At 51.3% G+C, this 16,611-nt stretch overlaps 5 protein-coding genes across 5 annotated transcripts; 4 read left to right on the top strand and 1 right to left on the bottom strand.

Moving 5' to 3' along the window:
* Positions 1-1,649: 1,649 nt before the first annotated feature.
* AA0111_g5953 (hypothetical protein) lies at positions 1,650-2,996 on the top strand (the record flags this gene model as incomplete). Its single annotated transcript, XM_028652122.1, has 3 exons — positions 1,650-1,898; positions 1,951-2,769; positions 2,817-2,996. 3 exons carry the CDS (start codon positions 1,650-1,652, stop codon positions 2,994-2,996), a joined length of 1,248 nt encoding a protein of 415 aa, XP_028506525.1.
* Positions 2,997-7,332: 4,336 nt separating this feature from the next.
* Positions 7,333-8,254, top strand: AA0111_g5952 (hypothetical protein; the record flags this gene model as incomplete). Its single annotated transcript, XM_028652121.1, has 2 exons — positions 7,333-8,046; positions 8,102-8,254. 2 exons carry the CDS (start codon positions 7,333-7,335, stop codon positions 8,252-8,254), a joined length of 867 nt encoding a protein of 288 aa, XP_028506526.1.
* Positions 8,255-8,377: 123 nt separating this feature from the next.
* On the bottom strand, positions 8,378-9,721 carry AA0111_g5951 (hypothetical protein; the record flags this gene model as incomplete). Its single annotated transcript, XM_028652120.1, has 1 exon — positions 8,378-9,721. One exon carries the CDS (start codon positions 9,719-9,721, stop codon positions 8,378-8,380), a length of 1,344 nt encoding a protein of 447 aa, XP_028506527.1.
* Positions 9,722-10,463: 742 nt separating this feature from the next.
* On the top strand, positions 10,464-11,222 carry AA0111_g5950 (hypothetical protein; the record flags this gene model as incomplete). Its single annotated transcript, XM_028652119.1, has 1 exon — positions 10,464-11,222. The coding sequence occupies one exon, from the start codon at positions 10,464-10,466 to the stop codon at positions 11,220-11,222; it is 759 nt and encodes a 252-aa protein (XP_028506528.1).
* A 622-nt stretch (positions 11,223-11,844) lies between these two features.
* On the top strand, positions 11,845-16,255 carry AA0111_g5949 (hypothetical protein; the record flags this gene model as incomplete). The annotated part of the gene is made up of 5 exons (XM_028652117.1): positions 11,845-11,885; positions 12,067-12,080; positions 12,129-15,106; positions 15,158-15,788; positions 15,837-16,255. 5 exons carry the CDS (start codon positions 11,845-11,847, stop codon positions 16,253-16,255), a joined length of 4,083 nt encoding a protein of 1,360 aa, XP_028506349.1.
* Positions 16,256-16,611: the final 356 nt, after the last annotated feature.

Here is a 16,611-nt window from a genome sequence, read left to right as displayed (position 1 = left end):
TGAGCCAAACTGGACAAGGCAGATTTCGAGTCCAGCAGAACGCATGTGGCCTCAGAACTGAAAGACAAGGTGAATGGCGACAAGAATGTAGCTATATCAAGTGTCAAAAGGCAGTGCTTCAAGGTTTGGAGCCGCCGTATGCTGCGGTCGCAGGTTCAGTGCGCAGCCGTCGAACAACAACCAACGCTCCGCTCTACAGAACTCCCTTCTGGGTAGCTTTTCGACACAAATGATGTCGCAAGCAATCTACCGGAATGAGCCGTTGATCAAACGCAGCTACCAATGTGATTAGCAAAGATTACCGTTGAAGGACAACAGCGAAGCGGGGTTTTCGGGATTGGACCGCTGCAAGACAATGTCTTTTAGCCGTTCAACAACGCACAGCCCAGATTGACTAGTAGGATGGGACCGTGGTGGTGGGGTGTGACACCCACTGAGCGTTGTGCGGAAGGTCTTTGTCGGCGGTTCTCCACGGAACAAGTCCCGTGGTGTGGGGCGAAAGCGACATGGCATGTCTATACGCTAGCTAGCGACGTGTTGTCGATAGTAGTGGTGGCAGTGATCTTCGCCGATATCGTGGACAGGTGCTACTTGAGAGGTGCGAAGAAGAGGAGGTGAGTTGGAAGGGGACGGAAGAAGCGAATTAGCGGTCTTTACCCAGCCGAAGCGTATATTAGCGGCCAATAAGAATTACCTCAAACATGCATTTAAGCGCCTTTGAGTCCTTCGCTCTCAGCTTACCCACTACACGCGGGGCAATTTACTGGCTTTAAGGTACGTCAACGGCACAGCCATCCAGGCGCACCGAATGGGAAGACACGGCTGGCCAAATTTCCTCGTTGCTGCGCGATGGAGTGCGACCCTTGTTGACGGCATCCCATGGCGCCGCCAGCACGGACAAGTTCTCCAATATCACGCTGCATCGAAAAGAGATTATCCTGCTGGGTAGCGATTGTGGGAGCAGTCTCAGACGTCAGGGCCGACATCAAGGGTGGCCGCCTTACTGAAGGTTACATTCGACTTTCACCTCCAAAAACCACCTCTAGGCGCACTAGCTACTATGTAGTGTAGCGGACATACCCTTGCTGGCCAGATGTATAGCGGATTCCGATAGCAAGGCTGTACCGACGCCCACACGGTCATGATCACCGCCGTTGCAGGACACCACCTAGAAACCCAGCACAGCGTTCCGGGTCAGCAAATGGGCCGGACACAACCGTGAGCAACCATGCATGCCTGGCCAATTCGCGGCTCAAGCGCAAGGCATGGCATGCCGGGGTCGAGGCCGCCAAACCGCGAGGAGACAAGAGAAGAGCAGGGTGAAAGCTCGGGGCGCTAACGTGCAGGCCTGACAGTCAGTGCGCAGCAGCAGCATCCTTCAAAGCCTACTGGGGGGGTGGCACGATAGAGTCGACGCACTAGAAGTGACCTGCACTCGAGGCCACTATACCGTTACCATCTTGATAAATATGACTGAGGCGTTCCCCTAGCCTAGTCATCCAGCTCAAGCCTGGATATCACCACCGTGCGCCGCGTCTTCCTTCCTGCTACCGCCTGTCTTGATTGCATTTCTTGCTACATTAGCGACCACAACAGTAGAGGCGCAGCAACAAAAGGCCTTTCTTACCCAGCTGGCAGACGTTATTGTCATGTCTATTATACTTGAAGGTGCTATCCTCCCTCCGCATCTTCTCCAAGACAAGCCAGCCTTGTGGCCAAGTCCCTATTACCCTCAATACTACCCCGCGCCCGGCTCCTCACCTCCCTCAATGTCTCCACAGTCGCATCACTCGTACATGCCACACTTACCAGAAAGTCCTCTCCCTTCTCAAGAGCTGAATAGTCAGCCGACTCCTGGCTGGTGCCCCTCGATTTCAGCCCCAGAGTACCATAGCGAGGTTTGTACTTCACCCTTGTTGCGAGATCGGCTGCTCATACATGGTTGTCTAGACCAGCTATGTCTCGTATCCCCACTATGTGCCTCCGCATACATCAACTGTCAACCTATCGCAGCCCGCCCCTACGCTTCAATACTCAACGAGGGCTCCAGTTTCCGCTACGCAGCCATCAGCAGCTATCTCTCCAGGCACGGTTTACTCCCGGGACTCAGTAGTACCAGAGTCTACACGTCCTTCAGAAGAGCCTCAGTCTGACGCAAGAAGTGTGCCTCGTCAGTCCACGTCTCGTTTTAGGAGACAGTCCCGCCTCATGGACCGGTCTCACAATAACTTAGACTCACTGCCTTCAGCAGCAGTAGACGGCCCATGGATGAACGCACTAGGCATCCACTCAAGCCACGATGCATACTACTCAGCATTCCCGACTCACAGTCCACAGTTGAGTGAACCGTCAACAGAACTATCATCTAACCAGATGACCTCACCACAACCGCGACGCTTGTACACACCAATCGCCCCTCTACCCCTTGAGACACCTCGGTCGCATGCAACCAAGAGGTACCGGGAAGACGACGAAGAAGATGAGCCTAAGCGAAGAAAGCGATCAGACTCACAGATGTCAACGCAGTTCGAGCTCAGTGAGGAAGACAGACTACTGCTACGGCTCAAAGAAGATGAGAACATGCCGTGGAAGGACATCGCAGCGCGCTTTCTGACAGATCTCAATAAGAATTATCAAATACCAGCATTGCAGATGCGTATCAAGCGACTGAAAGAGCGCATGCGCATATGGGCCGATGCAGACGTTCAGGCACTGCGCAAGGCACATGATTACTGGGCATCAAGCAAGTTCGATATCATCGCACAAAAGGTATGCATCACCCAAAGACTCTCGAGTATATGAACTGACTTTGTTAGATGCAAGACTTTGGTGCTACAGAGAAATGGACAGCACGACAATGCTCACGCAAATGGCAGGAGGTCGATCCTGCGCCCATTCCATATGCCCAATTTGAGCACCACATCCAGCAGGGCTTTGCTCCCTACGCGATGAGCCCAATCGAGCCGTCGCATGGCAACTACTTCCTGCACACCTAGCCAGCCTCGCGTACGGCTGAGGGATGCAGGTGAATCATCCTGTATCGTCTTCTTCTTGTTCTTTCAACTGGGGATTGTCACATATGGACACTGTTCAAACGCTCTCGCGATGCGGCACAGACACATGGCGTTTAGCAAAATCGGGCGGCTTGCATAGGGATTTGGGGCTCAGCAACATTGAGGCAGCAGCGCGCAACGCCTCACGTTCACATTCTATCTTGTCTTCTTCGTTCGATACCCTTGCTTAACTTCACTGTTTCAAATTCTATAACGATCGTCATCGTCTTTTGCCCCAGGCTAGCTGGACGGCCCCTTCTCTATTGCGCATATCATTACCCCTGCTGCAGGTCTTCTCAGTCGTATTCTTAAAGCACAGTATAGGCGTTTATTACCATGGAATGAACAACCGCATCGCGCATTCTGTCATACTCACCACCCTTTTGCTTTCCATTTCGGTCGCAATCTGCATTTTTCGCACAGCCTTACTAACCTTATGCCGCCCTGTGGGGCCTTTTTTGTCTGGTCCCTCCCTCCTTCTCCAACGGGGCAGGCTTCTCCGTTACCCACTTATGCCGACGTTGACTGCGCCGCAATATGCAGATACAGTCGTGCCGCAATCACGGTTGTATCGATTTCTCGCGACTGTTTCAGAGGTGTCAATATCGATAGCTATGAGAGGCTCGCTTGTAGTTAAGTTAAAGCGATTCAGTTGCCAGCCATGTGGCAATACACACTTTTACGGCAGAATTTGGCTTTCACCCGCGCGGCTCGCGTGTCTTGAGGGCGGCACGGTGGTGGTGCGATACCTTATCCAGAAGGTTCAGAGATGGACAGCGCCGCAATCGGGCCTTTCTTGCCTGGAGCTGCCGCTATGCGGAAAGACAGACACGTAACATTACGTTCCTGCAAAGCCTGTCAAAGGGCACGGGTTGTCTTACAGTACGGTGCAATATGACGTGCTTCGCGACAAATGCCAATGCATGCGTAGGTACCTAGACGCACGTCACATATCTGGAACCGTTACGTACGGCACTGCTCGATCTTCTACCATGATAGGATCTGTCATCTCTGGGCATGCCTATCGCTTAGCCGGTACGTTGTACATATGTCATGTGCCTTCAAACTCTCGCTTCTCCAACCACACTGGTACATGTGTAAGAAATGTCAAGAGTAAGAAAGCATGATCGACGCCAGCATCCCTTGTATTTCCCATGTGCAACTCGTGACTGGTCAGCATAGTCAGCCCTATGTGTGAGCTAAGTCGCACAGTTCCTATTCCACGCGAGGACCGTACTACTTACGTCCACCGTCGTAACGTGCAGGGACCCACAAACAAGTATCCTAGGGGTTCTCAGACACTCACACCGTACCTGACTTTGTGATATATCCCTGTATCCTCCACTGCTTGACTATGGTAGTTTCACATTCTCGGTGGCTCTGGTCGAGACCACTCTTCTGCAGATGCTTCAAGCACTGGCGGACCGCTTGGACCAGAGTGATCGAAAAGCACGGCTACTGCGCAGGTGCCTAGGGATTAGACCAAGCAGATCAGCAAGATGAGCAGTCCTGACATAACGCCCACTATACTGACCAAGCTTGTGTGATGTAGTCGCATGAAGAACCTCACGCGCTGAGATCAGCCCGGAGTTGCGGAGGAATGGAGCTCTTTCGGTGAGGTTGACGTAGGCATAACGAAGATTGTAATGGTATACCTCCACATTGCGTTGAGAGCTACGCACGAATTCGGTGCACATGTGCCGTGAAGACATTCGTCAATCAAAGGCCCCGCAATCCTGAGCTCCCCTTAAGCTCTCAGTCGCTCTCAGTCGCTCTCTGAACGGTACGGGTGGCGCCGGTATGCATGGCGAGAGCAGCTGTCACGCTGTCTTTAGCTTGTAATCATGCAACATCCTTTGCACCGAAAGGCCCTCTGTGCGTCCCAGAGGGGTGACAGGTCATTGGAATCTAGCTGCTAGCCGTAAGCACAGCCATGAGAAGATCAGAGTTTTCGCATGATACTGTCGAGACTGTCGCGGCAGTCTGGATCGACGCGTCGACAGTAGTTTTTGAATACGGTCTGACGTGTATCACCAAATCTGCCAGATTCAGTTTGAACATGGAACGAAGTTGCATAGGCACGGTGCTAGTTGACCGGCGCAGTGTATAATCATGCGTCTGGTGGTTTTGACTGGTCAGCCCGTTTCGAAATCTAGTGGATGGCGATTTGCGATTCGCCTGGTGACTTCCAGTGGCTTGCTCGGAAGGAGGGAACTTTTAGGTCACAAGCCCCAGTAAGCTTACATCCGCTCGTCAATGCTGTCGCGGACCGCGTCGAAGACCGGTTCGTTGCGCGTGTACGCAGCTTACCTCTCGTCGATGTCATCAGCGGCCCGAACGGCCCTACGGTCGAGGTGAACAACGGCTGGTAGCGGCTTTCCGCCTAGAACTCCCAATAGGAGTGCTACTCAGAGTGATGATTTAGCGCACGCGAGCCCTTCTGGAAGTCCCCATGGGCTGCTTATTGTTTGCGACCCAGCCTTCAAGGTTGTGCTGTGACCAGTCATAAGCTTTGTCGACCACGTGTGGTGCAACCCCCCACGTTCCTGCGTCGTTTCGCATCATGTAGCTGCTCGGAATCTGCCGCTGTTCTCATTTGGCTGGTCGTTTGACTGCTGACAATAGCATTCCATGTTCTGTCTCCGAGGATAGGCACCTAATAGCGGCAAGACCCAGACGCGGGACGCAGACTAGTACAGTCGTAGTAGGTAACATTGTTCGATTACTCGGAATCTCCTCCGCATTGCCGAGCACAAGATAAGACAAGAGTCAGTAGGAACGGAACCCTGTAATAAAAGATGACGCATTGAGCGACGGTTGAGGCTTGCTTCGGGGGAACCAAACACATGGGGAAACATTGTGACGGGGTCATGATGTAGACGGAAAGGAAACTTGTGCGATCATGACAGAGAAGGTGCATTTGGACTTGACCGGGTTAGTGTTTCATGATCTACGCCCCACATCAGCATGTTAATGGAAGCGAAGAGTATTCCCTGTCTCTACGACCTTGACGATAGATTTGGTCGATGGAGGAAAATATTGTTGAACTGCACATGTTTTAGCCGCATCGTATGGGTTCTATAAGTGGCACAAAGCGACCAGATCCTAGACCCCATGAGGTCACCATGCACGTGCCTGTCAGCGCACATCCCCTTCGCGGTTGACCGGTGGTACTGCAGACTTGCTGAACCACTCGTTCGCACGCTGATGGTCGGACAAGCCTCAAAGCTACGGTAGAGATCGATCTTCATTCCGATAATGCGATCGGCATTCATCGAGAATGAGTCGTACAAAGAGTCTTCGGCTAATATTGGACAGCTGTCGTGCTACACTCCATAGAGTCCAGAAACGTAAATCGACTCCTGAGCTGCTGCCGGGGTACCGAACCACGGGCCAGTCTATCGGTGAGTCGGAAACACGGTTCAGGCCTGCAAGCTGCTATCCTCTTGCAGAAATCACATTCTCTTTACGCGACCCAGAGGTCCAAAAAGGAGGGGTCGGGACGTTTCAGGATCCGTGGGCTCGCATGCGCAACGTGGTATGTAATTATCCATAGTGATCAGGCGGCTATTCGCGTGCGTTCGCCCCACCAGCTTTCGCCAGTACCTTCTCCAGATCTTCTTCGGCCCTTCTAGCGCTTACAAGGGACCCATCTTCTCGGATACTGTGCAGCTGAGGCCCGCGAAGCCGCCTAGGGTACGCATGAAAGCTAGAGGCGTGATGCCTGTCTTCTTCTGCCTATAAGTGTTGAGCGTAAGAGAGCGTAATAAAGGCAGTGCTCGCTGGGTAAAACATATGCAGAGTGATGATGATGAGTAGAAATTAACCCGGTTATGTTCTTCCGTATTGAGTGTTTTTACCGTAATGTGAATTAGTCTTAATATTGCCAATTTGGGACATACCAAGTAATATGGCTGTTATGCACGCTCAATCCGTTTAGCATTGAGGAGCTTCGTGAGAAGTACGAAAGTCCACCAAAAGCCGATGGAGTGACGATGATAAGGTGGTCGCTCCCTGTTCGGTGGTGAACTCGTTACTACCGCTTCTTTAGTCATCGGCTTCCGCAATTTATCTCCGTTATTTCCAGGTCTCCCCACGACAGCCTCGTACAAACGTACATCTATCCCATGTCATAAGCAACACACGCCCGAGACATTGCCATCTCCATCACTTCTGTTGCGATCGCGCTATGCGTACTGCTCTCACAAGATTGTCACATCTTCGTTCTCAAATTCCCCTCCCAAAGTCACCCCGATCCTTCCATACGTCATCAGCTATCATGGCAGGTCTTACCATCAACTCGCAATATGCCATGCTATCAGGGTATAAAATCCCCGTTCTTGGATATGGCGTATATCAAACACCAGCAGACGTTGCGTCTGAAGTAGTTCAGCATGCAATCAAGGTCGGCTATCGCCACGTGGACTCCGCGGTAGCCTACCGGAATGAGCAACCATCCGCGGAAGGGATGAAGAAGTCAGGAATACCGAGAGAGGAGCTATTTTTTACAACGAAGATACCCCCAAAAGACATGAGCTACGAAAACTCGAAACAACACATCGACAATACACTCAATATCACCGGTTTTGATTACGTGGATCTCTACCTCCTACATAGTCCCTACGGCGGTAAAGAGAACCGACTTGGGGCCTGGAAAGCGCTCGTTGAGGGTGTGCAAGACGGTAAGATTCGATCAATCGGTGTATCGAACTACGGTGTGCACCATCTGGACGAACTGGAAGCGTGGATCAAAGAGACTGAAGCCAGAGAGGGCAAGGGTAAGGGTGGAGTTATCAGCATCAATCAGATCGAGCTTCACCCCTGGCTTGCGCGTCCAGACATTGTCAACTGGTGCAAGCAACGGGGTGTGCTGTGTGAAGCATACTGTCCGCTCGTTCGTGCGACGAGGAATGAAGACCCTCTACTGAAACCGCTTGCGGAGAAATATAAAAAGACGCCGTCACAAGTACTGTTGAGATGGAGTTTACAAATGGTTAGCATATATGCGATCCTTCTCTGATATGGGGTACCATGCTGACATTGTTTAGGGATTCGTACCACTGCCCAAATCGGTTACCAAGTCCCGTATCGAGGAGAATGCTCAAATCTATGACTTCGAACTATCAGCTGAGGACATGAAGAGTTTAGATACTGGGGTTTATGAAGTCTGTGCATGGGACCCCACAGTCAGCCGTGATTAAGGTCATGAAAGCATGAAAGCATATACCGATAGATTCCAACCAACAACTGATACTAAGGAACCAAATTATGGCTAGTTTAAGGGCCATACCCTACTATATCGGTCATATGAGTCTCTGTTTTGGTTACGCAGAAGTAAAGACTGATTCATCCCAAAAGAATGACTCTTGCGAGACATCATCACTCTCCTGTTCTACCATACACCATTCTTCCATATTAAGATCCGTCTTCGCTTCACATACCACCTTAACTCTCGAGGTCTCCCCGTCCCATTCTGTTGACCAATTACCCTCCCAGAACGTAGCTTCTTCTAATTCGTCCCCCTGCTTCTTCTCTTTCATGTGCTTGAACATCTTAGATGCACTTGTACTATCGAGGTGTATTTTATGAAATGCTTCTTTAATTTCACAGCCACTGTCGTTCCCGTCACTGAATCCTAATATCTCCGCTTCAGGTACACCTAATTGATGATCATATGGCCACGAGCATTTGCTAAGCGAGTCCATCCACAAGTCTACTTTTCGTAATGTAGGAATGGTGGCAATCTTCTCGATCGTCTCGAAAGGCCATGTAGTATCATTGTATAGTAAATTGACACTGAGATGTGAAAGGTTGCTTGTGTGGCTTGCCAGCACATCCAAGTCTCCATCCAAGCCGCCAAGATGCTGCGTCGGAATAAAGTCATCATGCCATCGAAGCTCGAGGCTTTGTGATGACTCTCCTTGATGATTAAGAATATCGGGTAAGTAATCTCGCATATGGAAGCTATTACAGAACGACAGATGCGTAAGCGTGTTTTTTGGCAGATTCGTGATCAATTCGATGTCCGTCGTTTTTAGCATCCGTAGTGCTCGCGATTGCGAGAGAACTTTGCGCACGCTGTCTGGAACACTCTCCACTGATAGTTCCTCGATAGCCGTCCAGTCCATGGCGTCAAGCCACAATTCGACGTTGGTCTTCTCGCGCTGCGCTTTTGGTTGCTTGCGCCACTTGAGCCAGCTCTTCCAATGACCCTTGTAGAACCAGTACAGTGTATCCATGAAGCAATCCAACTTGCCTCTCAAACAGCACTCCGGGCCTGTCCCAACGTCTTTGTCACTCCGCCAGTCCCAGCTATAGCGATCCAGCTTTAGAACTTTGAGGTCAACGTATCTTTCTCCGCCCAGGTGATTGAATGGGAGGTCCCGCCGGTCTGGCCATGTACTACAGAATCCATCAATACTGAGATCAAGGGAAGATAAATCAAGGCATGTAAGGAGTGCCGAATGGACGGATTCCAGCGTTGTGAAATCGAAGTAGTCGGGAACGCAGATGTCGTCCGCACAGGAATTGGCAATAATCTTAGCAGTGATTGAAGTGGGACACGGATCACTTGGTATCCACGGCCTAGAGCGGATTGGGGCAAGTTGTAGGGCTAGGCCGATGGGCAAGATGGAGAAGAAAAGAAGTATGAAGGTATGTAGGCGCATAGTAGCTGATAGCTGAACTTGAGAAAGTATTGAGATATTTGGAGTCTTGTCTGTCCATGCATCGCTCAGCTTTTACGCACAATATATAAGAATTATCTTTAAAGCATGAGTCAAACAGAACTAGATGTTGTTGTGTTGTCTTCTCTGTGTTCTCAGTGTTGCCTGAAAATGCATATGCACAACTCTTAGGCACCCAAGCTGCAATCTCGCAATGCTGGCCCACGGTCACACATGCGATAACAACAAATGCTTCATAGAAGAAATGTCAGTTGTTGTATCGCAAATTTACTAGATTCGTTCAGCGAAGGTTGTTGATATTCGCATGGAGTCCTGGTGTAGGCGCGTGGAGAGGCCGAGCTGAGCGAGTCGTTGCGAGTCATGGACAAGTCGCGTTGACATGCACTGCGACGCGACGTGTCTTTCTCGCGCATCGTTGGCGCCCGAGCTTGTAATGACGACAACGCGAAGCTTGCGCCGAGGTTAACCGATACTCGGCGTCGAACTTCTGTGCAACGTGTCGAACACTGAAGTGGAGAGGATGGTGGGTGTGACGTTTGCAGAGCGCAGGCGGCTGGCTACGTCATACTGACCTGTAGTGAAAACCATCCTTATACAACATGCTCAGGCATTCTTAGATACATGTACTAAACCACACCTTTTGATATCCATCAACATTTCTTTATTGAAGACACGCTATACGTTCTCCTAAATAACATACAAGTGCGACTCGGCTTTCATCATCATGGCCGCAAACAAGAAAGTTCTCATCGTCCTTTCCGACGCATCTTCGTTCCCTCTCTACAACACGGGTAGTGATGGGAAGACCGTCTCTCAAGACTCAGGCTACTTTCTCATGGAGTTAGCAAAGCCTCTACAGAAGATTCTCGACGCCGGCTACGAAGTCACATTTGCCTCGCCAGAGGGCAAGGAACCCACTCCTGACCCACTCAGCGTATCTCTGGCTGCCTTTGCTGGAAACTACTACGAGAAGCAAAGAGAGTTGGATCTAATCGAACGCATGAAGAAGGAGAATGGCTTCTCGCGGCCGAGAAAGTTCTCTGAGATCAGCGATGATGAGTTGAAGAACTACGGGGGTGTCTTCATTCCTGGTGGACATGCTCCCTTATCCGACCTGGGTGACAACGCCGACCTAGGCCGTATACTCACACACTTCCACACTTCATCAAAACCGACGGCAGCAATCTGCCACGGACCTTGGGCTTTCCTGAGTACCAAGTATGGACCTAGCAAGAAGTTCGAGTACTCGGGCTACAAAATGACAAGCTGGTCAGATGCTGAGGAGAAGTTGATGGAGACGATTTTCAGGGGTGAGATTGACAAGGTGGAGGGCACGCTCAGGCAGGAAGGCGCAGACATGCAAGAGGGTGTTGCCAAGTCCATGGGAAGTATTACCGTGGACAGGGAGCTTGTCACTGGTGACAACCCGATGGCGGCGAACGCGCTTGGAGACAAGTTTTTGGAGATGATGGCGGCCAAATAGTCGACGGGTGGTGGATTGTGAGAGATAATGGGACATTATGTAATACTATATGAGCTACGAATGTGTAATGGAAGAGTCGGAGCACCTTGTCGCGCTGTTGGATGTGTGAGTGCTTCGCGGGCTTATCGGAAGTAAGCGAAGGCTGCCTGCCCCCCGGCCCACGTGCCGAGCAAGCATATCCACTTTCGCGTCAAGCTTCATAAGTGATAACGGCGTATCTTGCAGCACCGAGGCAAAGGCGAAGGCTGCTAAGTAGTCCGATAGCAGATAGTAGGACTGTGACTAGGGCATGCGACCCCGCACCCAAACGATAACTGCCACAGATCATCCTCAACAAGCCAGTTACGCCTTGGGAGCTGTGAGACGCCTTCCTCAAGAGCGTTGGCGACTGCCACTACGGGCCAGGCGCAGGACGTGACAGCAGCGATGGAAGCTTCTGATAGCAGCAAGCGCGGTTCTGCCTATATCGCCGGTACCAGCTCGGCACATTAGCATCAGCCCCAGAAAAGCATGGTTATAGAATGACGCAGGTCCATCCGACAGCCCGTCGCCCATTCCTCGTTACAAAGTTGGGATAGCTTCACATCCACCGCTGAGCCCCATACTCCTCGGCGACGACACCATGGCTGCACCGGGTTACCGACTGGGTGTTGATGTTGGAGGGTGAGTAGTGCCTGCCTCGATTGAATTTTGCCTCGTGTACCCGTGGGAAGACGCCCACCCGCTAGCTTCTTCTTAGCCACGGCGGCGAACATGCAGGCCTTCCCCGAGTCCACAACTGTCACCACCTCACTGCTTGCCTGGACCCGGCCCAGGTCATGGGATGCGGCTAACACGATCCCAGAACCTTCACCGACGGTACGGCCCTTTTGCGCAAAGTATACTTCACCGATTAACCGAGCTTAGTGTGCGTCATCACGCCCAACGGCGAGGCAGTACGCACAAAGGTACCGACCAACACGACAGACCAGTCAATTGGCGTACACGAAGGCGTGCAGCAGGCACGAAAAACACTCAAAGACAAGTACAACTGGGACGGCAAGTTCGAGTATATACATCATGGCACCACCACGGGCACCAATGCCGTGCTCGAAGGCAAGGGCGCCAAGTGTGGCCTCATCGTTACCAAGGGCCACAAGGACATACTGGCCACAAGACGCAGCCAGATACCGGGCGGCCTAGGTTCGTGGATGCATTATGAACAGCCCGAGCCTCTCGTGCCGCTCGAGAGAACCGTCGAAGTCAAAGAGCGTATCAAGATTGATGGTGACATATTCTACGACTTGGATGAAGATGAATTACGGAACGACTTGCAGGATCTCAAGCGACAACAACCTCAAGCCATTGCCGTGTCGCTCATCAACTCCTTCGCTAATAGCACGCATGAAGAACGCATCAAAGCCATACTGATCAGCGAATTTGGCCCAGATGTTGAGATTGTCACCTCAACGGACGTGCTGCCAGAGATACAGGAATACGAGCGCACCGTTACGACGGCTGCGAATGCCATCGTCAAACCAGTAGTCAAGAGCTACATGCAGAACCTGCAGAAAATGCTTGCGGATGACACCGATACAATCCGCATCTTGAAATCCGATGGCGATCTGACGTCAGTTCACCTCGCCGGTGAAACACCAGTGCGTATCCTCATGAGCGGTCCAGCCGGCGGCGTCAAGGCAGTCTCGCATCTGGTCGCCAAGAACACGCCTTACAAGAATCTCATCACCTTTGACATGGGAGGAACTTCTACCGACTGCGCTTTACTCTCAGGTAGCGATGCTATCATTCGACGAGAAACCGCCATCGGTCACTTATCCGTACGAGCCCCAAGTGTTGATGTTAACACTGTAGGCGCCGGTGGCGGTTCCATTGCGATATTCAACGACTTTACAAAAACGTTGCGTGTTGGGCCAGAGTCCAGTGGTGCTACACCTGGTCCTGCGGCGTATGGCAAAGGTGGGACCCAAGCGACTGTGACTGATGCAAACTTGGCGCTGGGTCGCCTTCCCTCGAAGCTACTAGGCGGTAAATTCCAATTGGATGTTGCCGCATCTACTGCTGCAGTTGAGTCAATTGCCAAGCAGATGGGCCTTGATACTGCTTCCGCAGCTGAAGGAATCATCGACTTAGTAAACGAGTCCATGCATGGGGCTCTTCGTCTGGTATCCGTTGAGCAAGGCTACGACCCACGCGACTTCGCCTTGGTCGCTCTCGGTGGCGCTGGTCCGCTCCATGGTAACGCTCTAGGTCAGCTTCTTGGTTCCTGGCCCGTCATCGTTCCTCCCTCTCCTGGTGTTCTTTGTGCACAGGGTGATGCCATCACCAAGATGTCTCATGAGCAAAGCTGCACATACATTCGCGCCTTCTCAGATATCACAGAGCAAGAGCTCAAGGAGACATTACTCAGTCTCAGGGCTAGTGGTGTAGACACCATGAAAACCTCGCTTGCCGATGAGAATGCTGCGTTGCATGTCATATACCAAGCGGACATGCGTTACAAGGGTCAAGCCATGACACTTACTGTTGATCTGAATTCCAGTGAGCTCGAAAGCTCAGACAAGCTTGTGGACATCTTGCGTAACAAGTTCAATGAAGCCCATCAACATCAGTTCGGATTTTCACATGCGCATGCCGAGATGGAGACGATGCGCTTACGTGCCAAGGTTGTTGATGCTTCCGAGGAGGTAGCCTTCAAGCCGCTGGAGGATGCTCGTACATCCGAACCTTGGGAAGGCGCGATCACAGCCAAGCAGTCAATCGTCTGGGATGGCAAAAAGGTTGAAGCCACATTCTGGGACCGTTCCATGATTGGAGGGGCTGGGAAAGTCATACATGGCCCAGCGGTTGTCACGGAGATGGACTCGAACACGCTCATATTGCCCGGATTCTATGGAAAGATCGACTCCATGGGTAACATACTCATTTGGCCTACCGAGAAGAAGGAAGAACGAAAGACCGTTCATACGAAAGAGTCAGCTCAGGATATGATCAAAGAGCAGCCCATTATTGCCACTCTCATCGCCTCTGCGCTTGGGTCTATCAGAAGAGAGATGGATGCACTTCTGCTTCGTTGCGCCATGAGCCCGGCGATTCGAGAGCAACAAGACGAGTTCAACGTGATCACTAATACAAGGGGACAGATGCTTGTTGGTCAATTTGGGTCTTTCATACAGCAATTCCTGAACGGTTGGAACGGCACGGTCGAAGAAGGCGACGTCTTCGTGACCAATGACGTATACCAAATCGATGGTGCCGTATCACACCTCAACGACGTTATCGTGCTACTTCCCATATACTATGAGCACAAGCTTATAGGCTGGGCGGCGAACTTCGGTCACATAACTGATGTGCAAGGAAAAGTCCCGGGCTCTATGAGCATCAACGCCAGTACCATTTATGAAGACGGACTTCAAATTCCCATTGTCAAGCTATACACAAACGGTGTTTACAACGACACTCTTGCAACTGTACTGTTCCGTAACTCTCGCGCCCCGGATTGGTTCCAGAGTGACCTAATGGCGCTCGTTACCGCCTGTCGAACAGCTGCTACACGTGTCACCGAGCTCTGTGAACGCTACAGCCTGGAGGTTTACGAGGCAGCCACAGATTATCTGCTGGAGCAGAACAAGCTTGCCATTAGTAGGATCATCAACGAGAAGATCAGCGATGAAGTATCGAGCTTCACTGACTTCATCGACGACGATGGACAGGGCATCGGTCCATACGCTATTACTTGCTCAATGAAGAAGCAAGATGGCAAGCTCATCTTTGATTGGGACGGCACATCGCCTCAGTCAAATACGTCGATGAACTTTTATCTCTCGATCACTTTGTTCAAGATGTTCATCGGGTATCATCTGCTCGCCATTTATGATCCTTTTGCAGTAAGAGTCTTATACGTAAAAGCTATAAAAACTATAAGCTAATTTCGACAGGTTGTCAATGACGGCTTCCACGATTTACTCGACATCAAAATCCCGACCGGCACCATTCTTCGTCCTGTCCGCCCAGCAGCCGTCAGTTGCCGTACTCATCTTCTCGGTCGTATCATGGATGTGTTACAGGCGCTCTTTGGTCAACAAAACCCCGCCTATCGTTGTGCAGCAGGGTTCTCCGATTCACCACATCTATTCTACTCCGGTTTTAAGCCCGATGGCGAATTCTACTTGCTCTACCAGATCGGCTTTGGTGGTGTGCCTGCGCGACCGATCGGTGACGGTCCAGACTGTCACTGTCTTTTCCCGGCCATCAAGTCTATCCCGGCTGAGAATATCGAGCTCTACTTTCCTGTCATTATCGAGGCCAATGAAGCTTTACCGGACTCCGGAGGCGCTGGATTCTACAGAGGAGGCAACGCACAGAGGACCCTGTATAGATGGCTCTGTGAAGGTGATGTCAGCACGCACGACGACCGTTGGCTGACTAAGGCATGGGGTGTTAACGGTGGTAAGCCGGGAAGCAGATCGAGGAAGATCTTGTACCGCAACAACAGCTATGGCACAGCAGCAGAAAAGGACAATATGGAATTATGTCAGTCGAAGCAGGATCACATCCACGTTTATCCAGGTAAGTCTAAGAATTCTACATGCTCGAGATTGATATTGACCCACTCAGGCGACGTTTTGGAATGGATCACTTGGGGTGGTGGAGGTCTTGGCGATCCTCTTACGCGCCCTCCCGAACGTGTAGCCCAAGAAGTCCACCGCCGTCTCGTCACTGTTGAAGGCGCTCGGGACAACTATGGTGTCATCGTTGATCCACACACTTTCAACTTCGATAAGTTTGCCACCTCGACACTTCGCAGCAAGAGGCGTGAAGAGCGCTCGATAGAGGGATATAGTACTGACAACGTGATTGACCGTGGCGGCACTCTCAGTGAACTGATGCAGAAGTGCGAAATCGAAACGGGGTTGAAGGCTCCTATCCCGCAGTGGGAAAAGAGGATTTATGGTCCGCACGCAGGACTGGAGTATGTGAGGAACTGGTATGATAAGATGAAGAAAGAAGGTATGGAACGGTGGGATAAGGCATAAGGCAGGTTTTCACACTAAAGGTTAAGTTGGGCGCTGATGTGACGCTGCATGGTACTAATCCATCTGGTCTCAGTCTACCGCTAGGTCACCTCTTCAATTGTACAAATAGTTCTGGATCCCTCGCTTCCAGGAATTTGAGCATCTCATCGTCGAAATACGTCCACTCTTCTAGTGGCAAAAAGCCATTGACAGCAGCTGTGTTCGGATGATCCCTTTGATTAGATGTCTGTGCGGGTTCTGGTGGTCGCTGACCAAGAGGTAGAGCGTAGAGCTGTAAGATTGTACGATCCCGGAAATACGCTTTCTCCACCTTAGCGTCATCAGCGAAGACGTATTAAAAGCGCAAGACGTGGCTC

This window comes from Alternaria arborescens, assembly GCF_004154835.1.
Source record: "Alternaria arborescens strain FERA 675 chromosome Unknown contig_12, whole genome shotgun sequence".
Classification (NCBI taxonomy): Eukaryota; Fungi; Ascomycota; class Dothideomycetes; order Pleosporales; family Pleosporaceae; genus Alternaria; species Alternaria arborescens.
This window is presented reverse-complemented; position numbering and strand designations above follow the sequence as displayed.